The 23,924-nt window shown below is 39.4% G+C and overlaps 1 protein-coding gene across 4 annotated transcripts; it reads right to left on the reverse strand.

Annotated features, from left to right (window-relative positions):
* Positions 1 to 1,462: 1,462 nt before the first annotated feature.
* Positions 1,463 to 22,570, reverse strand: LOC101757544 (anaphase-promoting complex subunit 1). Of its 4 annotated transcripts, none has more exons than XM_004962317.3 (37): positions 22,161 to 22,568; positions 21,235 to 21,298; positions 20,742 to 20,826; positions 20,374 to 20,645; positions 20,054 to 20,159; positions 19,819 to 19,976; positions 18,943 to 19,130; positions 18,805 to 18,874; positions 17,674 to 17,844; positions 16,667 to 17,154; positions 15,197 to 15,656; positions 14,789 to 15,121; positions 13,984 to 14,067; positions 13,570 to 13,662; positions 13,390 to 13,449; positions 12,914 to 13,012; positions 12,634 to 12,774; positions 11,629 to 11,709; positions 10,271 to 10,342; positions 8,601 to 8,672; positions 8,043 to 8,136; positions 7,876 to 7,958; positions 7,271 to 7,324; positions 7,110 to 7,187; positions 6,876 to 6,997; positions 6,634 to 6,794; positions 6,258 to 6,334; positions 6,074 to 6,187; positions 5,792 to 5,893; positions 4,951 to 5,091; positions 4,680 to 4,853; positions 3,259 to 3,322; positions 3,047 to 3,186; positions 2,795 to 2,943; positions 2,580 to 2,658; positions 2,395 to 2,493; positions 1,463 to 2,117 (listed from the first exon to the last, which is right to left on the reverse strand). In XM_004962317.3, the coding sequence occupies exons 1-37, from the start codon at positions 22,391 to 22,393 to the stop codon at positions 1,740 to 1,742; spliced, it is 5,439 nt and encodes a 1,812-aa protein (XP_004962374.1). In that variant the 5' UTR covers positions 22,394 to 22,568; the 3' UTR covers positions 1,463 to 1,739. The 4 variants fall into 4 exon arrangements, 3 of the variants coding, with proteins under 3 accessions (XP_004962374.1, XP_012700410.1, XP_022680865.1); XM_012844956.3 differs by having other exon boundaries at positions 20,742 to 20,859; positions 22,161 to 22,222; XM_022825130.1 differs by lacking the exons at positions 20,374 to 20,645; positions 20,742 to 20,826; positions 21,235 to 21,298; positions 22,161 to 22,568 and having other exon boundaries at positions 19,824 to 19,976.
* Positions 22,571 to 23,924: the final 1,354 nt, after the last annotated feature.

A 23,924-nucleotide genomic window follows, 5' to 3' on the forward strand; every position in this document is an offset into this window, starting at 1 on the left:
GCTGTGTGCGGGTTCAGAGATCGAAAACAATTCCATTCTGTAAAAAGTTGGTGGCGCTACCAACCATGAAATATTTTTTAATCTTTTATTACAATTCTATACGCGATCTACGGCAAACAAGTCATCTCAAATCTTACCTATTATTCAGTAATCATGGCTTCTTTAGTTTGGTCCAACTTAATCTCGTTAACGGATAGGCCTAGTACCTGATTTGTTGTGATTACCGTCATTGACAGGTGGGTCCAGAATCCACCGCGAGCGAACCGTCGGCACGGGTCGTCCTCAACCTGCACCACGCGGCTTCGCTTACCAGTGCAACTCGACCGTCAACCGAGCGCCCGAGCCGGACTCCGTTCCGATGCCATCGCCTAATCTGCCTGCAACGGACGCCCTCTTGCCTCCAGATGGTGCAGACCGAGCTCCGGTGGTGCAGACCGCAGCTGCTGATGACCAAGCCGTCTCCCGCGAGCCGCAGGTCCACGAAGAGGTCGCACCCCGTGACGACGAGCTCGTTTTCCGCCGCCCACAGGACGTAGGGGGCGTCACCGCCGAGGCCCCACGCCTGGCCGCCCCACGTGCTGGCGGCGAGGGCAGGCGATCTCACGTCTCTGTCTATGGCCGGCCCGTGGACGCGGACGGTGGCGTTGTCCAGGAAGATCTCCGTGACCTGGAGGGTGCCGTCGCCGCCGAGGGACAGGCGCGCCGGCGTGCGGCTGGTGTCGCAGGTGAGGTTGAACCCCGGGAGGTAGCACCCGGGCTGATGCCGAAGGGGTACGGCACGCTCACGTCCTCGCAGGCGGTCGCGCAGCCGGGCAGCCCAATCTGGCCCGCCGCGGCGGCCAAGAGCAGCTGCGCCGCCGACACCAACGCCGCTGACACTACAAGCACGATCTTCGACATTGTAACGCTCACAGTGAACGCGCGCATGGCTTCAATTCCTCAGGCAGTTGACTGACTGGTCAGGAGGTGCTGATGAACTACGCAGCTGTATCCCAACTCGACGGGCAAACCCAAGCAAAAGGAAGAGCCGGAGATGGTTCATTGATATCTCCGACGATCCTTCCTGACACTATTGTAAAACCCAAACTAGTGACGAGGACCACAAGACTTGGAACGCACTGCTCCATTTGCTACACCTGGGATCTTAAAACTATGAAGAAACTTAACGCTAGCATAACTGGGATCCAATCGGGCTTTTCCCCTCTTGTTCCTCCACCTCCCAAAACATAGGTAAGAATCCTAAATTTAATTTGCATTTTCTGAATCTAAAGCAGAGCCGTATAAAAAAAAATGGACTTCTTTAGTCTTAAACTTCAAATTTCGAGTTCTAACTTCTTTATATATATATATATATATATATATATATATATATATATATATATATATATATATATATATATATATATATATATATATATATATATATATATATATATATATATATATATTTAGACTGGACATATGAAAATTATAAATGTAAGCTTTCCTCGAGAAGTACTGCCGAGAATAAACAATGGACATAGTAGACTAAATTAATTTAATTCGAGTACGGATTAACACAAACTGTACAAAGATGCCCTTGACTAAACCATTAAATTAAGAGCTGGAGTCCGTTAATCAGTTCCCCCATTCTCACCAAGTGCGCTAACAATGCTCACTACCATTCAAACTGCTCTACGACTGGTATCAACAACCAACATGCACAAAGGCCCACCGTTGATTGCACTTACAACGCGACTTTAGGCCTTCAAGGCAGCATGAAACTTCTCGATCTCCATCAGTCCCACAAGGTGCGTGGTTGGCAGCAGGAGGCGAAGCAGAGGGAGCATGGATACACCAGCGGGGACTCTGGGCCTAACCTTATTAACTGCAGAAGCCACAACATGGGGAGGTGGGATGCTGTACCACTGGAGATACCAAGAGAGGATCACCACATCGTTTTGGGCATCAGGCCATCTGCCTGTGGTCAAATAACGGCCAAGGTTGTCCTTGAGGTTAGGCAATTCCGCAAAGATGTCTCCCATGCGCTTCATAAGCGACTCCAAGAACATGGACTGAATAATTCCTCCATTTGTGATTCTACCATCAACTAATGCTTCATTGTAGGCCAAAGCCACCTGCACATCAGAAAGAATAATAAAAGGTAGGTGTTTCCTGACTATCAAACTTTGTCAACATGCAGGTAGGATGAAACTTCTTTAAAGGGCCAAAGGGGGAACAAAACAAAATGCCCCCCCCCCCCCCCCACCCCCCCCCCCCAAAAAAAAAAATGAACTAATTGGTTTCTGACGTTGGTCCAGGTATCTTTGCCGGAAACAATTTTTAGACAGATTGAAACAAACCCGAACTGGAAATAAAGACTGACATGTCATGCATAGAGTGCTCCGTACAAACCTTCAAGTTGGGAAGGAAAAGGGAATCATAGAAAGGAAAATGTCCCATCTTCAAATGCTCCCACATTGATTCAATTATTGTGTAAAAACTGATGTAGACCTGGAAGAGAAAAACTGTCATTAAAAACAAGCTAGCCTATAAGAATTGAGCAGCAAAAAATGATGTCCAAGTTTACAATAAGAAACCTGTAACAGTGATGGTCTATCTTTGCTCATACATTCATACAGCACTTGAGAGCAGAATTCTCGAAAATTGCCATTGCATCTGCAGTTAGAAGATGAATATTTGAACAGAATACAATAACAAGCCAGCCAAATGATGTGGCATACGTTTAGTGCTTATTATCCAAGAAAAACTCATCCTTGCGGATATAAGGAAAGAGGACAAAAAAATCACTTGCCTGTTCTTCCATGACTCGGAACACAATTTTGCAAAAGCAATCAAGCTTGGATTGGCTGAAAAAGTGCTTACGATTTGATCAACTCTGAAGGAGCTATGATCAGTGCTGTTTGGTTGATTACTGCAGCTAGCAGATGGCGTATCACAAACCTGAAGTTTGATGTAAGCAAACAATAAAATTACAAGTCAGTATCACCTGTCCTCAATTGAGACACTAAGGAACACATCTGTGCAAGTGTAACAAAACATTAACCTCATGCATTGCCCGTGAAATCAAAGACTGGCAGCCAATTGGATCATCAGAGTAGGAGCATGATCCAACTTTTCGCTTTATGTAGAGTACTCCCCCATTGAATGGATCTGTCTTGTCTCCAGATCTCCACCATGGCTTGTCTATTTGAGAGTCATGATAAGAATCCAATGCAATTTTTTACTGAAGAAATGTGATGTATTCAGGACAAGTACCTTCAGGTGTAAGTTTTATCACCTGAGGCCAATATCTAGGCCCACAAACTCGAATACTCTTAAGCTGCAACAGAATTAGCCCTTTTAGATTGTGTCATTTATTGGCTCAAACTCGCATCTCAGTTTAAACCTGTGCACTTTCTATATACTTAACCAAACTCTAAAAAATTAGAGCGGAAAGGGGGAAGGTTGCATGTGAACTGGCAAAACTCATTATCAAAGTTGATTGTACCAGACATCACAAAAAAGATAGGCAAGTGAAAAACTGCTGAACACTAGGAACCCCTACTAAAACAAACTTCTATGAAATTTTGCAAGATCGTAAATGTTCTTCCCCTACGTTTAGAAAATTGTGGTCTAGTGCGCAAAGTACATTGGTTTCCTACATTATCTGTTCTCGATGCCATTCATCCTTAGCTTATACCTTTACTGGACGTAATGATAGAAAAACAGCTCACAAGAGTGAGTTTAATCATAGGTGGCAATGGAATTATTTTTGGGGCTCGATTTGGCATTTGAGGAGACAGTAAAGATCTAGTCATCATCCTAGGGAATTTAGCCACAAAGGCATGAAGAATGAATGCAACCGTACAGTGATTTTCAGTTTGACATTATGGGCAAGATGAAGGGCATATAAGGCTTAAAATTAAATACAGTGGCAGTGCTTATTTGGTGTCAATGTGACAGGCAAGTAGTACAGAGTAGTTCAACAACCTCCAATAAACTACTCTTTGGCAAATTTTATTGACAAGAAACCCCTCATAAAAAAGTCCCTACTTTTTCTTGGTTCCTCAACATCTCATTTCTAGTCATTGCCATCGAAAAAGACGGTAGCAGACCCTGCACATGCTGCCCACTTCATCTCTGTTGTGGCTGCCTAATCCAGCCCGGGAGGTAGACAATTTGTCTGCAAGTGGTGTAATACAACGCAGGATGGCAGCCTAAGGGTGTGGTACAGGCCAGGAGTAACACCTAAGGCGCAACTTACCCTACAAAAGTTTGATTGAGTGGTTGAGCAGAGTATGGTGCAGGAAAGGCAATGACCAAGGTGTGTGCAGAGTCAAAGGAAAGGAGTGGTGCAGGCTGAGCACTGCCAATGCTTAGTGCACTGGGGTAATATGATATATATTGTTTTCTGTAGCAAAAGCACCAGCATTTTAGCTATTACTGAAAAAAGTTTCGCCTTGACAACAGTGGAACAGCAGAATTAAAAAACAAACAAACAAACAACTACACAGGAAGTTATTCTGAATATTCACATGCCATTACTTCAGACAAAATAAATTGGCAAATATGTCAGTAACTTGAGTGCACTTGTTACAGCATCGTGTTAAACAATAAACATATGTTGTACATGTTTCAAAATGTTTAATACGGATATTGTTTCACCATTACACGTAAAGCGAATGAACCATACATACCACTGAGCGTTCTGGCAGAAGACAAGGTGTCACCTCGCAATAGTTGGTCTCATCATAATACTCTGTTTCAGCAATAGTCACTTCCAATGGGCAATACACAGGAAGTTCTGTGTCAACATCCACCGTCTGAACCCAACGAGGCTCTGTAGCTATTACGTATAGGTGTCTGAATGCCTACTTACAGTGACACAAAGAACTTCAATTTGTTTGCAACAAAAGAAGCTATAACATACAGTGAAGGTCAGAGCTCAGGGAAATAGAAGAGAATGACCTGGAGATGACAGCGATTGTCATTTGGTCCAGTGGGCAAACGTGGGTAAAGTGAGACCAATAATGCAGCAATTCCACTATTTTGAGTTGAAAAAGTGTGTGTCCCGCCTCCAAGGAACAAGAATCCTATCGCCAAGCTCACCTACATTGTTGATAAACGGGATCAGCCTATTTCATCACATTATAGCTACTAACGCATCAACATGAACAAAAAAAAATTCTCAGAATTCAGCAGATTTTCTAATTCAGTTTCATAAAGTGATGCTTAATCATAAAGTGTAGTAAAAGATATATAGAAGGAGAAGAAAGCATGTTTCTGGATTAAAATGATAATAACAGGAAGCACCAATTCAGCGTAATTTTCATATGGCAGTAGCACCCATAAGGCCATAAGATTTTGTATCAACTAGGAACACGCCCACAGTTCCATACCAAAAGCCAAGGCCAGAATATAGGATCCAATAGCCAGGGCCACTGGGCAGTTGAAGAAAATCAAGTGAAAACCAGTCGATCCCAAGGATTTCAACCATTTGTTTACTTTCAAGCTTTCATTATGTATTTACGTATATAAATATTTAAATGTGCTCAATGCAACATAACATAAAACATCAGGTCAAAAAGGTAAAGGAGATGACTGCCTAAAAGAGATGATATTTAGAGGGTGACTTGGTCAAAAAGGTCCCGTGGTCTTTAGCCAAGAACCATAACCTTGATGACCAAAGGTTGCCACATTTCAAAGTTCTCATAGTGTGCAGTAAAAGAATATATCAGTTATTAGTCATCTGGTATTTGATTTTAAAGAAAAACATATTTGTTCATCAGAGCTAATTAACGATACTCACAGCCATCTGCAATCCATAATTCATTTGTCCTTCTGCAGAAATTCTTCCTCTAAGATAACGCAGTAAGCGGAAAGTCTGTAAGTTTCCTGATCCTGCCATTACCTTAACAAAAGAAAATGACAAGAAATCAAAACACATAGGTGCAGAAAACTGTTTATTAGGATAAGGGCAATGTATATGACATGTAAATCCGTAAAACTTCATGAAATGTGTACAGATAGCAGCTGTGTCGAGTGTACTATGCACCAATTCTATGTAATCATGAGACACATTCTCACTAACCAGGGATAGAGATAGAACAATAAGATGCAAGCAGAGCTCAAGGGTTCCACGGTCAACATATTGTAGTAATCCCTTTGGCAGTATATTTGCTGTTCGAACAGGTATGTGCTTAATCTGCATAACAATGAGCAATTGTATTACCAAAATACTAAAACAGTTACAATTCAACAGGCCATGTACATACCTCATTTAGAAAATGGGCAGCGTAGGCGTAGAGTAGTTCTTGGGCATCACCATTTCTGCTGCCAGCATACTTGAGTCCTGCAAACATTGATTATGCTGGTAAAGGGTAGCAAACAGTATTAAGAGAATTTGTTCAGCCAGTACAGAACCAGCAGGACTGGACCAAGAGAACTATTAAACAATATCTACTGTTAGTTGTTTAATATCGATGTAAAGCCCAAATTAAAAAATATTACAAGAAATTATGAAAACTAAATTAGCTTATGTCTTTTTAGAAGCTTAAAAACCATTACAATATGATAATAGTATGAAGCACAAACAGTTTGCAATTCGTGTCAGAGCTGCCACAAGTCCGCAACAAACGATGCTCTACTCACCAAGTGCAATGCATGCTCCAGTAACTATATTAACATAAGCTTGAAAAAGAGCCTCGGCATCAAATTCATCAATGTCGATAGCCCCTTCACTCATGTTGGAAACACCAGACTTTACAGTTTCAGGTATTTGAGAATCAATCCATTCTTTGGTAGGTTGTATTCTGCAAAATGACATAATTCTTTATTTTTATGCTACTGTCAACAAGCCACACAAGGACTTCATGTTGAAATCACAAGATTACCTGCTCCACAATATTAAATTCCTGGCTATAATGCGAAGCATAACAAAATCAGGTCTCACATACTGCAAATCGAAGTAAGTATTGGGGATACTGAGTCTAGCCGCAATCTCTTCAGACTCAGCCTGTAATATGAACCATAACAATACAGAAATTCAGACGGTATTGCTTAATGCTTAAACAATAAATTTAATTTTTAAAGGTATAAAGAGATGTCAAATAACCAAGGAAACACACCTTCAGAAATATCAAAGCTAAAGCAATTATTGCTCCAGGTGCAGTAACATCAACATTTATTTGTGCTCCATCCATCATCTGTACAAAACACAAGATAATACACATCAAAATGTACGGCTACTTATGGAACTTTGGAAATCACTGTATAAAGTGAAAATGACCTGCCCAGTGTTGCCACTTTGATCATCAGCAGTTGTTGCATTTAGGTGCTTTTCCTGAGAATATTATTAACTTGTAAAATAGAGCTACAAATAAAGAATCATGACATTGATAAACCTAAATAAAGAATCATGACGCTGATTACTCTTCAAATAGCATTTTATCTATTAACTTAGGGAAAGACACAAAGAAACATTAGTTCAGATATAGCATAAGGAGATATGAGATTATTAACCTCATGGAAAATATTTCACCCTATGTATCAAAACGTTTCAGATCATATACTCAGTGAGTCAAATAGTTAATCTATTAACACGTGCAATTCCAAAAGCTGGGAAACAAAGGCATATATTAACATTATAGTAGGACCATCAAACACTGAATAAAATACTTATCATGAAATCAAGAACCAAATATCCTAAGGGGGTTTAAAGGATTCGCCACTCCCCAAAGTTGAATCTTAAAGAAATAAATTGCATAAGCCATGAGAATAGTATATCCTGAAATTCAACTAGGAGAGTAATGTATCCTAAAGAATTTCGTATCTTAAGAGATGAACAGAAAAATTATATTTCTGAAGCATATAGGGCTATGAAAAAAATCTTACATGGTAGACTTCTTTACTGCCAATATATTCGAAAAGTCGATCTAGGAAAGTATCCATGAATCCAAATGCATCGCTGCCATGACCTATGAGAAACTCTTCTGTTACTTCTGTGCAAGCATGCCACTTCAAGAATGCAACAGGAATATTTGTCATAGAATGTAACTCACCCAGGGCAACAAATCCTAATGCAGAACCTGCAGCAACAGCATACCCTTCCCTTTCTAGCACATTATCACCACCACTTCTTCGACCAATCTCACCCTAAAGATACAACAAAAAGCATTTAGTTCCAACACTCAACTGCCAAGTAAGCCCGGGTAGCCTAGAGATGAAACTTAACAAGAGCCACACAAATAAAAAAAAAGATAATAATACCATAAAATATTAATGTAGTACAAATAGTAATAGCGTCAACAGAAGATCGGCTTTTATATGTGAAACTGCTGCAATAATGAATTATTTTAAAAAATAAAGAATCCATTTAAAGATACACAAGGTTTATTTCTCAAATTTTCTATTTTGCCAGAACTTTAGTATACCAAAATGCTAGTATCGAGGATTAAGCAGAATACCATGTGCACACATGGTAATATCCAAAAAATTGAAGCAATGTTTTCTTTACTCATTGATTGAAAAATAAAAAACAAGAAAAGAAAAGCGCAACTTGATACAGAATCAAAAGCGAAGAAAGAAAGAGAGCCTTATTGACTTATTGTCATGATTACCAGAAGTATCTTCATGGTGAGTGCATGTGCTGAGCCTTCATATAGAAGTCCAATTCCCATTACTGCTGCTGACTGGACACAGAGAAAATTGAAGGAAGAATTGGTGTCTAATATTTGTCAGCTTATAGCAATAAATCAGCTTAAATAGGACATTGCTCAAGATGATACAACAGAGCAGCTGATACTGGATTAACTTCTTTTTATCAGGGTTTATAAATCACTATGTAAAGACGAACTAGAGAACCAACGTGTATCTAAAAGAGCAATATAAAGCAGTAAGCCACGTTACAAGCTTTATTAATTCATTCAATACTGACACTCATGATGTACGTACCATGGTACTATAATCCAATAAATAAACAAACATCCATAAATTAAATACTAAGCATTATTTGGTTACATGAGATTGCTCATGTAACCTATCACAGGACCAGTTGTACTCAAGATTAAACAGCTCGAAAGAGGACACCCTTATTTCTTCAAATCCACAACTCTCCAGCTAAGAATTTTCTGTCAAAAGTTCAGAAATGCTATTCACCAAAAATGAACACAGAAAAATACAAGCAGAATTCCCACTGCCTGTTTTCTTTCTTCCCTCCTTTTTTAAAGAAGACCATATAGTATGTGAAAATATAAGTTGGTATTACCAGAAAACTGGTCTTTCTTAGTGGAGACAAATTTTTAAGTCTATTCACAAAAGCATTCAATTATTATACTTCAATCCTCCATAAATGGAAAACTACAGCAAGGTGATTACCTATTGGCACAAATCCTCTCCTTACTAATATGTAAACCATGTGTCTGTGTAGTTCAGTCGTACCACTTTCCATCCCCATAGGTGGTCTGTAGTATCTACAATTTATTATTTGTTCTTACTGCATTCCTAGTTCATTTACTACATGCAAGACAAGGTACAAACCTACACCTGAACATTCGTCTGAGTGACAGAAACAAAGATAAGATAAATCATGCATTACGTCAACTCAGGATTCTAAGCAACCAACAAAACTAGTAAAAAATTGCAAGGTTTAGCATCTTATGCAACAGTGGCCCTTAAACGTTAGTAGAAGGGTCCTTACTTCATACCTGGGTGTTGGTTTCTACTACCCACACCCTAATTTTGGGCCCTTGGATCTTCATCAAACATTTCATCCAAGGGTTCTTTCTTCTACTACCAGCCATCTCCTTCCTCCAGCTATGGCCATGGTGCCTGAGCAAGAGCCCAATGCTCTCTCCCGTCTCCAGCGACTCCCACCACAGGAGCTGCTGTCGCTCCCCACTGCCACACTAACCCCGTTGGAGTTTCCCCCATCAAAACCCTCCTGCCACCTGTCCTCCACAACAAGCGGTGCCCCCACTGCCCCATCCACCAACCGCCTCCACCACTGGGCCAGCCTTCCTCCCCTGGCCTTCCACTAAACCTCCAAGGCTTGATCTTCTCGGAGATGGAAGAAAAAGAGGCCAGTCTCACCGGAGTTGGAGAGGTGGGTGAAGATTTTAGTGAAGAAAAAGTTCAGGCATGGGTAGTTCAAGCCAACACCTAGGTGTCATATTGCAAACCCGCAGTATAAATCCCATAAACACAAGACCTAAATTAAGTATCAAAAGTTTAAAATTATTAGGCTAGAAGGAAAAACATGTAATAAAGCAGTAGCCTACTGCAGTGTTACCTGTAGAAGAGTTGGTAATTCCAACTCTGGCGTAGAAGATGGATGTCGAGAAGGAACATGAAAGTAGAGCATCTGTAAAGTTATCATAAAGGCAGTCATTTCAAGTTGCCAGAGCATAATATCAGGAAATAATAAAATACCAAGTGACCATGCAGCAGCAACAGCGTGACAGAACAAAAATCAAAAGAGTACATTTCTTGGTTTTAAATCATCGCAAAAATACACCTTTTGGAACCTCTATGAAACTACACAAACTTTGGCCATATTATCACAAAGCTGCATGTTAGCAAACATTATTAGTTTGGATATCAACTGAAAGGGTTTCCGAGTACTGTAGTTTCACAATATGTTAAAAAACAACTGAATTACTAAGGTATTTCATTTCATGATATTGGGACACATTAGTTGGGAGAAAAGGTGGAAAGGTAGACCCACAATGGTGACAATGATTATAGATGGTAGCACGGTAGTGCATTAATTAGGGGTGCAAGGTTGAAATGTCTCATTAGCTACACCCAGTTCATGCCAGGGGTCTTATGTTCAGAAACAAGTTCACAGGAGAATGAACCATTGTATTACAGAAAGGAGGGAGCAACTGAAATAACTTATAAATCAGACAAGAAAGTCATAAAAAAGGAGTCATACAAATATGGGCTATTTGCCCTGCAAATCTAGTCTGAAACTGTGAGTCTAAACTATTCGACTCATGTCCTTTTTGGGTGATTTGAAACCATAAGCTGTAGCAGCATGTGTAAGACAGTACGTTCTTGGTTCTTCTTGGTTCTCTCGCAGACGAGTTTAAGACAAGATCAACTAGATCTGTTCGATCCAATGTAATTAAGGAGGAAATATTATAGCAGACTGAGGTCATATGCACAACACTGGATGCAATTAGTCATAATATTATTACTTTATGGGAAAAAACATAACAGCAAACAAAAGCTACATGGACCAAACAAGATAGCGAGATTAGAGAAACAGCAATTCAGTACTGGAAAACAATGCACAAATATTTTTTTAACAAAATTGAAGATTGGCAATATTTCATAAGACAGACAGTGATTACCACATTGACAGCTGTTCATTACATTTTCCACAGTTCCCAAACATTAGTAGAGTAACACAAATTCAATCTGTTCAAACAGGATTGGAGCTACAAGCACCGAATCAGGAGGTAGGGGCTACAACAACATTTACAGAGAAAATGGATCAAATTTCCTAAAGAAATAAGATCGGATATAGGGAATACGACTTTGAAGACAGTTAGCTATACTGGTCCATAAGTTCACTTCTAACCATGATAATTAAACCCACGTAATAACTGCATACGTACACATCCAACATACTGAAGTTAATACCTTAGATATTGCAGGATCCATTGTTCCCCTATGAGATGCTGCCAAACCAAGTAATAAACCAAGTGTTGTTATATCATGCTCCTGCACTCAGACAAATAGTCAAATTATACAAAAATATATACATAAACAAAAGCTTGCACTTAATGAAAATGAGTAAATTTCACAAAACTGTGAATTATTAGTCAGAGTTAGTGCAAAACTACAGGTTTAAGAATATGTATGATGTGTCTCAAAACTACATAATTAATCCACAATGTATCACAAAACTAGAGATTTAAGACGAGTGAAGCCTGTATTTTTGTGATGCATTGCATGCTAACTTTGTAGTTTGTTCTTGCTAACAGTTTGTGGTACTATCACATGCTAGATTTTTAGTTTTCTGATAAAAAATACAAATTCTTAATTATGGATTTTCTGAAACTATGGCATGTCAAATTTGTAGTTTGGATATAACGTATTAAATTTATAATTTTGTGATAACTTGGACAAACAATCTGTAGTTTTACGAAATCTTCTCAAAGTAGCAACGGCACTCTCCTAACATACTGCGAACATAACGCTACACAAATGGACTACAGATTGAATGATTTTAAGGTTCTAAGGGGAAAAACACATGAGCAAAGGAATTAGTGAAGCCAATTATTTTCCTATTGAGGGACTGAACAGTTACATGTGACCATACCTACTCTGGGAAGGTCAAGAACAGCTATAGCTATGCCATCACCTCAACATTCACCCAGTCCTAGAGATGAGCATTTATCTCCTATTACTCTATTAGTTATTCTCTTGCCTTAAGTATAATTTTCCATCGATTAAGTATGGTATAGTCTATGTTAGTTCTTATTTTCTTAGGGTCCCTCCGTCCCCCTCTCTCTCCTGCCATAACAGTGACAGGGTGAGAAGGCGCTCAGTGCCTTCATCCTCCCATCAACTACTTCTACCTCCAGTATAACCCTAGAACACAAGCCCATGCCATGAATAACCAAAGAAGAACAATAAGATCACCTGTGAGAGATATCGATAAGCATCAGTCATAGTTAAAACTCTTAGATGCTCATGCAAGCCAAATGCTAGAAGTAGACCAGCATGAGTAAAATTTGGTTCAGAAGGTCTATTGTACTGTATCCAAGTTCTCAACATCTTCTCCTGCGAAAAAGCACTATAGTAAGCTCCACTTATAAGACAGGAAAACAACACATACACATAAGTGAAAACTGCCTGCCAGGGTCAGTGAACTCTGAATTATGCTACAGTTGGATAATAGACATTTTATCTTGTGTGTTACCTGAAAAGGGGCAAGCCTCAGGCCAGCAGCTACACCATTATGAAACTCAGCCCAAGATTTGAATTCTGAGACACTTCTATTACTTAGATCAAGGTTAACCTGTATAAAATACAGTGAGGAAAATATAGAAGTGAGAACTAGAGAGCTACCATAAGGTATTGTTCCCAAAAGTTTAGAAATTCTACTTAGTTACTATCGTAACATAGCAAGGTTTGCTATCCTACTTTCCACACACATCTAGTCATTTTTCAGAACAGAATTCCTAACTTTTAGTTTGCGAATACTAATCGCAAAAGATGAGGTAGCAGAACTAGTCAATCATGTAAGAACTGCTGAATCAATAAAACAAAAACTTGAATTTATTTATAGCATGGTTCCACAGTACTATTCTCAAGTGAACTGCACAATGATATCCTGGACATTGCAAAAGAGACATGAAGAAAATGCCATTGAAGCTACAGAAGAAAAAGGATTACTGTAGCATTCTGTTGTGCAGGCAATCGACCAGCCAACACAAGCTTTGGGAACACCAGAACCTGCAGCGGAAGGAAATACTTTTGAGATAGGAAGAAATGAAGGTGCCTGAAGTACAAAACATTGACAAAAACCAACATCAGCCATCCAGCCTATCATGACATTTTGGTATGAACTCATACCTCTGTCAACAAAGTGTAAGTTGTAGCTAAAGTAAAAGCCCCACGCCCAAAAGGTAAAGCAGTAGTCCTTTGAGCAAAATTCCATAATTGTTGCTGAAAATACAAGGGAGAGTCAGCAACAAGGGAAATTTGTAATCCGTGAAGTCCAGAAAATGTAATGAAAAAGATACCCTGATTCAAATGGTTGTTCCTCAGTAACTCATAGCAGTGATATATTTAATAGAATGAAACAACCAAACAGAGGAGATGTTAAAAAATAAGTGCACAGGAAAGTACCAAGAAGATCAAAGAAATTGCTGGTGGCACAAGAAGAAGGAATTAGCCAATTAGGTACTTTGAAGTTCAGTTATGGTTTGTTTGTGTTTAGGTAATAGCTTAATATCTGCGAGCAAAGAAGCAAGAAAAATTAGTAACCTGTTGTAGGTCTTGATCCGACACGCTAGGATTAGTAGGTGTTTGTATGGCCACAGGTCTTGCTGAGCATAAAAGGCGTCTAACCTAATCAAAAGAAGAAACAGAATTATAAGTGGACATGTAAGGAATGAAATAAGATTAGAGCAGACTAATGTGACTTACACAAGCCACGTAGTGTTCCTGTTGCAAAAATGTATGGAGCATAAAACTATACAAATAAAGCAAAAGACTCACATTATCTCATTTACATAAAAGTGCACTCTGTGTCTATTATAGTGGTGGCAACTATCATAAGGTTATTTTGCATCGGCACCTACATCCATTATGATAGTCTGTTTGAGTATTGAATTGTCAGAACAAGTTTACAAACTGTAGTTTTTTAATCCCGCAAAACTCATTAACTTAGTGTTACACAAGCAAAGCATAGAGTCTTTAAACTGCTATAGTTGAGTAAAAACTTGGCCTTCACGAGGATCATAAGTTTATAGTTGCAATCTAACCAAGAGAATAGATAATCTAATGTCAGAATAGATAAGCCAATAGATAGGAAATAGGTCCACTGGATTGTATATTAGGCCCAACAGGTACCTCGTACATAACATATAACCAACAGTTGGCCCGCAAAATTAACTAACTATGCCTTATAATCATTACTCGGTGAACGATCAAAACATGTAGCAGTTACATATCTTTCAACATCTGATGTTGGGATTATAATTGGAAGAATCAAAATATTAAGCAAATAGCAGTGCAATTGCAATCCAGTAATTCAGGAAGACAGGTTGACTCAATAGACATGGCAAACCTCATTCAAGCGCAAATCATGACCAAATCGTAGTTGTGTAGTTGAAGTGAAGATATGTTCCATGCCATCCTCAATAGATTTAGATACAGAATCTGAATCTTCAGAATTCAAAACTTCTGATGTAGGGATGTCAGATGCAGTCGTTGGTATGGTTACAGGTTGCAGATGTAGCATATAAGGGACTGACATTGATGTCAAATTATCATTGTTCCACAACCCATTGTCTTTCCTAACTGACCCCATCTTTGCCATAGCTAGATCTTCCCTGCCAACAAGAACATAAGCTGTTGCAGGCCAGTCATCAGGAGGAGAGTCACGACATTTGTCCAGTGCCTGTAATATGAAACCATGTCTCAAGAAAAAACTCAATTGCAGCATATCAAAATGTAGAATAGAGAGTTGGCTCACATGGCGAAGCACAAGAGATACACCAACTGGTAACAAGTCCAACTGCTGACGACCAAACTTTTCAGCAACCATAGCCAGAACAGTAAGTTCCTCAGTGTTTCTTGCTGAACCACTGGCAACCTCACAATACACACCAGAAGAGAGACTTTTCCCTTTCCTTTCTGCTCCTAACAACAAACTATAAAATGACACCACCTTCCTACCCCAGCTCACAGCAGAAACTTTCTGTTTGCGCATCAAAGTCGGAATGTCTTCCAGCTTCGCCGAGTCACAACCATGACGTAGACAGTATTCAAACCAGCGAAACAGAGAAGGTGGAGTCCTTAAAGAAGTTGATGAAGGTAGGGAAGGTAATTCAATCAAGTTGAGTGGAAAGTCACGGCAATAATAATCAACAAAAGTATGTTCACCCAGAGATGAAGCAACCACACATAACAATGAAGCAAGACATCCTAGATCCCTGAAAAATAAACTAAATGGTCAAGATTGATTTGAAACATGGCCACAAATATGATAGTAATACTGGTATAAGTACAAAAGGTCTCAAACTATTCAAGACAACGATGAATCATGCACAGTAAACTGAAATAAAACAACAAATAAACAGACTGAGACATACTATATAAGATTCAATGCCTATAAACATAAAGAACCAGTGAAATCACGCTTGCAGGTGCCATAGATGCCTTCCAGCAGACAGAAACATTGATTCATACTACTTAACAGGCTACAAAGGAATTATTATGCCAATAGCTGGCTTCTAACAATATCAGCCTCATGAGGAGAAACAAGCTGCCCATGAGACATGAAGAAATCGAAAAATTTAAGGTTTTCATTACAATTTGATTCTTTTATATGTTGATGAATGCTACAGCAGCATGCAATGAGGATAGCATTAGTTGATCTACCGTTATTCTTTTCCTAGGACACTGATCTACCGTTATTTTTTTTCTCAGGACAGTTGGTCTACCATTGTTGCCATGCACATAGCAAGTGTCAAGGCAGCTGCAGTGATGCGTGAGTCCTTTTGGCCAAGTAGCCCAGTTTTCTCAGGAAGTATGGACATGTTGTGATTACTTTAGGTAGGCAGTACTGTTTTGTTAAGTTAGGAGATGAATGCCACATTGCCACTTTTTAAATTTAGAATATTAGCCAGATAGCTAGTAGCAACTACAAAGAAGAAACCAGTCAGCAGTCTGTTACTGATATATGTAAAGCTACATTCGTATGAGATAACAAAAGTCTAGAGATCCTTCCTGAGTCAACATATGAAGATCTTCCAAGATAATTGCATTAAACTGTGAGTTTCAAGAATGCCATACATGATGAAAGGACACGAACAGAAGTTTAACCAAATGTTTTACTTCTCAGTGGATATCTATAATATGACACAAACTACCATGCAAGCATTTGAGAAAAGCAATATCAATAAAATACTTCTTTAAACAAAAAGAAAGAAACAGAACTTACTCTTTCCGCAAAATGTTAAGCTTCAGGTTCTCGTATAGGGCATGCAATGTCTCCAATGTTTCTCTCATAAAACGAATATAAAATGACATATCTGAACTATGCTCATCCTGGAGAAAGGGATTAAAGCCAGTTTTGTGTGTACCATATGACACCGGCAAAAATGAATTGGAAGACATTGGAGCCCTTTTGCAGTATTGAGCATGGTATTTGCTGTTGATCAGGAAGTCCCAAGCTTTACTTGGAGATATGGGTGATTTAGTTGGCAATGTTTGCCCATATTTTGTACAAACTCTTTTTATTTCATAACAAAAATATTCCCATTCTGAATCCGCGTGAGAGCTTGAATATAGGTAGCTAGCGTCACTATCACCCCAAAAAAGAGAAACAAAATGACTGTAAAAGCAACTCTGCAAGCCCTCTGCCATTGCAGTTATGCAGTCACTAACCAGAGAAGAGGAAGGATTTTTGCGCAATGAACATCTGAGCATCTGGAAAAAGGTAAAATGTACCATAAGATCAACTGAAGGCTAAATATCAAAGCAGTCTAAAATTGGAAATTATAGTGAGGAAAGAAGCACAGTCGAAAAGACACTAATTAATTTAAGTTCCTATGTAGAGTTGAGCAAATAACTTTCTTAAATAATATTTCCAAAAAAGATCACATACAAAATTCATGATTATTAGTCATAGAATAATAGATTAGTCAATCAATATACAAAACTATAAAATCTAAGCAATAGCGTTTGTATTTAAGTCTCCACATTGTACAGTGTAAAACCACAAACTGTTGTTGCACCAAGTCCAAAGGCATCATGCAGATTCTTCTAGTATTAATTAGTTCAAAACACAACAAACATCACCGATGCAGAACAAAGAATCAAAACACAGCTCCAAGATAGTACACCCTTTGTAAACGAAATTGTCAAAATAATGAACAAAGGCAGTTCTAAACCATTTGTGGAGTAAACCAGAAGGATATTTAAGGACAAGGTACATGAACATCATACCAGACCATTACTGCATGTAACATTTATGCGCTCTTCAACAGCATCAGCTATGCTTGTGATCTTCAAATCAGAGTAAGTATCTGAAATCTCAGAATGTAGGTCGTAATTTGAAAAGAAACCCTTTCCCAATTCAGTAGGGAGAGCATATCTGCAGAGGCACTGCTTCCCAGACTGCATTGTACATATTAAAAGAAACCAACTATTACTAAATTACATCATGCAAAGAGATGGTGGCTAACTGTCAGTGAACTTTATAAGAAAACAATCAAAAGGCACATTATTTAATAACCAAACAATAAGGTCTGAAGTCTGTTTTTTTTACAGTATTCAATATTGTTAGTATATTTGGTAGTATAGAAAATATCTTGGGGAGGCTTCTTGCCCCTCAAGTCTTATACCCCTATATATTCGCCGTCAAGGCTCACTGCAATACAATCCACGCATTATACACAATCTTACAAAAATGCATTGTCTATAGAGCTCTTTATTATATGAACAGAGGCTCAAGGTAAGGCAGATGGCGGTGCAATCACCCCCTCAACTCAGCTGGACTTGTGCCAGCCAAGACAGGGGCTCTGATCAACAGATGCATTGGCTGGGGCAAACTTTAGGTTTGTTTCTTGAAAAAAGAAAGCAATGTGCCTGCACCCCTTCATATAGGCCAGCCCTGGCAACATTCTTAACTAATTAAGATAGAACCTTATCTCCATGCCTATGCCGCCTGGGTCTATGGTCTCCTCTACAAGAGTAGATAAAGCCCACAAACAGCACTCACAAGACTCTTGTTAACTCTTCAAAATTCACTTCAGATCAGGAAGGTAAGCTCTAAAAGTGAATTATAGGACACTTAACTGAACACTGATGTTTCAACCTTAACTGAACACTGTTTGAACTCACAGTGCAATATAAATTAACTAGACCGATTCCAGGTCAACTAAAGTTATGAACAACCAGTGCTTTTTTCACATGATAAACAACCAAAGTGATGAGCTTTGAATGCTAATCAAGACCGACCACCTGCTGGGTCTTCAGGGCCTTACAAAATCAGCATGAACCTGACTTCAGGTTCATATCCACATATTAAAATAAATACAAACGACATAGTTTGAATTTTGAACAACAGGAACCTACATAGAGAAGTAGATCATTGTCTGAACTCAGACTAAGGATGTCTGTAAAGGGAAGAACTCCAACCCGTACTCTGCAGAAAACATAGTAGCATTAGCAGTAGTAGACTGAGGATCCAAAACCATGTGATTAGGCAATCACCTTGGACGAGTCACGACAACTGGTGCAGCAGCAAATGCAGTAATGTCCCAGCTCATGTGAGGCTTAATATCACCAAAAGCTTCTTCAGTAGTATCATCAACTTGAATCCTTACAGCAAGCAATATTTTTTGTTCATGCAGTAAAAAACAAATTATTGGCAATCCATCAATATCAGTTGCCAAGAAGACCTGATATGAATAATTGGAGTCAAGTTCAAGTAATAGTTGGAGTTAAATATTTTGCTACCATGACCAGTATAAAGAACATGAGAAGATGAAACAGGGAGAAAAGAAAAACTTTATTATTATCCAATGTTTCTATCACACCTTGAATTCGGTATGGAACCTGGATATGGTGAAACTTTAAGCAAACGATACTCCTATATTTTTTCTCTTGAATACGCAGGACGGCAGGAGAGCCGCACATCATTGCATTACGAAGAAATGTACATAGAGTAAAACACACATCCCCATACCCCACAAATTAAAACTAGTTATGTTCCTGTACAGGTCCTTGGTATTCCTATGTTTTTGACAAAAGGCAAAATCATGTACAAGTCCCTGACCAATTACATCATAAGATCATATTCTAAATTCTTGTATATCGAAGCACTTGCAAGACAACCCACCCATTGTTTAAAATTGGTGGTTTAAGTCTTTACAACACAAATAATTAACAAGATGAAAAAAATTGCAACTTAGCATGCCTGCTAGTACTTAATGAATAAAAAAGCTGGATGGATGCTGCTGACTAGTAAGACCAAATTATTAGAGAAAGGTCAAAAGGCACACCAAAACGAAGATAAATAAAGCATATCTAAAGATAGAAAACATAGCATAAATGGAGTTCCTTAATACACTATTAGAATGGATCAACCTTACTGGCAGCAGATTGGGAGCATTTCCCTTGCCATATCTTACGGAATGCACATTTATGTGAAGAAATAACACATGAAACAGGTAGCATTGTATTTCCATTCATTGCTTCCTGATAACTTGCACCATCAATTTGCCAAACAGAGTGCTGACACTTCCCTGCATACCACGAGTTAGTTTCTTAAACCCTACCTAAAAAAGGAAAATGTACAGGTAGAGAAATGTGAAACAAAAACCTTTATGATATGATGCCATTAGAGGTATTGTATCACTTGTCCAGATAGTCTTTTCATCAAAATCTTTCATCATAGTTAGTTTGTGATTTTCTTCAAAATATGTTGCCTGTAAATAGTTAATTCATTATGAGATCAAAACAGCACCAAGCAGGCAATCCTTGCTAGTTAAAACCACATGGCAAAACCAGTAACAGAAATTATATAATAGCCATGTTGCTGCAGAGAAGTTAGTCCATTGACCATTGACAAAGTGTACATGTTGGAAAAAGACAAGCCATCACTACCAGGCAAAAACAAAAATGATAATGTACAATATATACCTGAGGCTCTTCAAGTGGATGTTTCAAAATGAGGTGTGACGAGATAATGGCTCCATTAGCTTTGCTATCTGTCTCCATGGTGTTCGCTTGGCACGAAACATTGTAATTCAATCCATATTCTTTGTTAGGACGATTTAAATCCCTTGCATTTAGCAGCGAACTCGAGGATGAGACCATATGACCTCCATCAGTCGATTTCTGGAGTAGAAGGCCAAAGGGGAGTGGCCATATTGATGAAACAGCATATGGTAGTGGAATACTAACAACTTCACCTGCAACATGGCATGCATACATCACGAGCCTCAGAAAATTAGTGAAATTTCAACACTATTCGGGTGGCTTGTAATAGACCGATGGGATAAACTAACCAGTTACATTGTATAGAGATAAAGTATCAACTTGCAGGACACATAGAAGGGCATCACTGATTGCATTCATCCGACACCAGCAAGCCTACAATTTAGGTTTGCATCACCAAATGAGAACCTATCGTTAAGTAAATCAGAAATATGATGAGTAAAATGAAGAAAATGCATGGTAAGGGTAACAAAAAGGAGGTTAAATTTGTTCTCTGTTTGAACTAGTTTATTTTCTGGCACACGATATCTACAGCAATTATTGTATATTAAAAAAAAGGTTGGAAAACAGGTATTAGTTTGAAGGTATTCTACTTCTGTATTCAGTTCAAAACAGTGAAACCTGATTGGACATGCAGAAGAACAATTAAATATATCGGTATACAACAAACACGAAAGACACAGGTAAAATAAGCAAAAAGTTCAAGCAAAACTGATAGAAATAAGTAAAAAAAATCTGGGAATTCATTTCATTTTAAACAATATGGCATAAAAGCAACCATACCATAATGACTGTATTTGGGGATACATATCTTTTGTGAACTCGAGAACCATTGCTCCATATTATCCTAGAAGGAAGAGAAAACAGAAATAGATTATATTAACGGTAAATAATCCATAAAGTTTGTTAGAATCAACTAATAAACTAAAAGATAAAGAGAACATAGCACAAAATTTAGCACACATAACTAGTATTGAACTTTTTTATTGTGGGCCTTCATTCAATCCATTGGAAAAATGTAAGCAGAATCCCTTTGGCATGAGAGAATGAACTGATAACCCCCTCCCCACCCCACCCCACCCCACCCCAAAAAGAAACAACACGCCCACAAAACACTAAGCAAGATGGTGGTCTCTAACTCTAAAAGGACCATGCCACGCTTCCTGACACAACAGTAACAGGCATACATTTAATCAATTGTGATATAATGCCATACAGTTCCAGAGTACAAATTGGAGAGTCATTACATGTCAGTGCAACCTCTCTGTGAACTCATTAAACACTTCTTGGCATTTGGCTTCCAGCTGAAGATACTAACTACGAATTGTTAGATAAACATGGTTCGGTATTATTCTGACGCAGCTGAGTAAGAACAGCAGGATTTAATAACTAATTCCATAGACCATGGTTCCATCAACAAGAGACAAAATTGAGCAACAGTGAAATACAAAGCTGATAAATCAACCATCATAACAGAACAAGCACGCGCTTGGTCACCGTAACTCACCATAACCACGCTTACAAGTTACAAGGCATGTAGGTAAAAGACTAAGATGCAAGACTAGCTAGTGACTGAAATTGAACAGGAGAATTGGAAAGCCAGTTGCTTAATAATTCTGCTATTGTAATAAGAAATTTGACCCTTGCTGCTTCGAGATTCCTATTTACACCACAATGTACAGTTGAGAGAGGAGGGGGGCAACGCTCACTGATTGCCGCGAATGAAGAGCTCGTGGTCGCCGTCTGCGCCAGAGGCGGAGGCCTCATCGCCAGGGTCTGGCCCGGGAGAGGCGGCGAGGGAGGGGTCGAAGAGGAAGTAGTCGTAGTCCTGCGGCGGTCGCGCCCCGGGGGCGCCCTCGCCGTCGGCCTCCTCCACCGCGAGCCCGTGCGGGCGGAACTCCCGCAGCACGGTGAGCCGCCGCGACCCGATCGCCGACGCCATGATCCCGCAGCCGGCGGCCGCGGCGGCGGCGAGGAGGGGAACGAGACGTGGAGCAAGCGGGCCGCTGTGGGGAGTGTGACGCGAAGTGAGCTCGCGTCCCGACTCCCGCCTCCTCCTTGGGCGCTTCGAAACGGTTTGCCGCGGCGGGGAAGAAACCCTAGCTGACGGGGAGGAGGGAATTTTGCACGCCGCGGGCTTAGGTTGGGCTCGGCTCTTTGTTTAATGGGCTTTTGTAGTTGATGCCTTGATTGAACGAACACGGACGACGACTTGGGCTGTGCTCTCTCGGCTGTTCCCACCAAATAAAGCTCGCTCTTTCTCATTTGCCACGTGCATTTTTGAGGTTGCAGCAGCTCGATTGGCGTTGCAGGAGCTCTCCTAGTTTATTTAGGAAGGTCACATCAGATCGGATATTCGGACGTTAATTAGGAGGATTAAACATGAGCTAATTATAAAACTAACTGCAGAAACTCTATACTAATTCACGAGACGAATCTATTAAGCCTAATTAATCCATCATTAGCAAATGTTTACTGTAGCACCGCATTATCAAATCATGGACTAATTAGGCTTAATAGATTCATCTCGCAAATTAGACTCCATCTGTGCAATTAGTTTTGTACTTATACTATATTTAATACTCCTAATTAATATCAAACATCCGACGTGATAGTTACTAGTTTAGGAGTGTGTTCCCAAACACCTCCTGATTCATGGCTGTGGACACCGTCGCCTGGAGCTAGAGCCTCACCGGAGCTCTACCAAACTGTTATTTTGGGGAGCTGGAGTGCTGGGAGCAGGAGTGGTGGGGACTTAGGAGCAAGTAGCGATTGAGGGCGCTACCGAACGCTCCCTGAATCCAGCTAAATTTTTACTCAAAATTGACTTTCATCTCAAAGCAAGAGATTTCATCAAATATTTTTGAATCAAACAGGAAAGTTACCGGTTTTTATTCCAGTTTTGCTACTATATCTAAACAATCAACATAGTATGAAAACTTAGATAAGTTTCTTTAGGGGTGGAGGTTGACCAAATAAGCATGGGCGGTCTATGAATAGTAGTGAATATAATATTAATTCAGTGGAGATTTCGTTGGACCAGGGAGGCCATGGCATCTCAACGAAGTTACACCATTGAGTTTCTTAGACTTGGCATGTGCAATTTTGCTAAAAGGTATGATGTGAAACTTTTGGTGGGTTTTTAAATCCTTTCAAGGTTTTTCACGTTGTTTTCACCCATCTTAAAAAGATGGAAGTCCTAGCATTTGCATTGGTTGCGATCACATGATTCATAATATCGTTTCGTTGTCTTTATATGGAGAGGTCCAAAAACCGGATGCTTAGTTGTCCTTCGACGTCCACTTAGTTGTCCTTCGACGTCCACTCAAAAAAAAAAAGGCTATCCTTCAATGGCAATTATTATTCATTTATCCTTCGGTCTCTCCAGGTGACCGGATCTAATCCCTGTTAAGAAAAAAGATTTGATCCTAGACGAAAAGAAGTGTTCCTAAAAACATTTTAAAAGGTTCGTG

The sequence above is a fragment of the Setaria italica genome, chromosome III (assembly GCF_000263155.2).
Source record: "Setaria italica strain Yugu1 chromosome III, Setaria_italica_v2.0, whole genome shotgun sequence".
Lineage (NCBI taxonomy): Eukaryota > Viridiplantae > Streptophyta > Magnoliopsida > Poales > Poaceae > Setaria > Setaria italica.

Coding starts and splice junctions, on each gene's coding strand:
- LOC101757544 (XM_004962317.3), bottom strand. CDS start 22,393: ATGGCGTCGGCGATCGGGTCGCGGCGGCTCACCGTGCTGCGGGAGTTC. Junction 15,122..15,196: donor TATCTCTTGTGCTTCGCCAT/GTGAGCCAACTC, acceptor TTCATATTACAG/GCACTGGACAAATGTCGTGA. Junction 6,795..6,875: donor AATTTAATATTGTGGAGCAG/GTAATCTTGTGA, acceptor GTCATTTTGCAG/AATACAACCTACCAAAGAAT.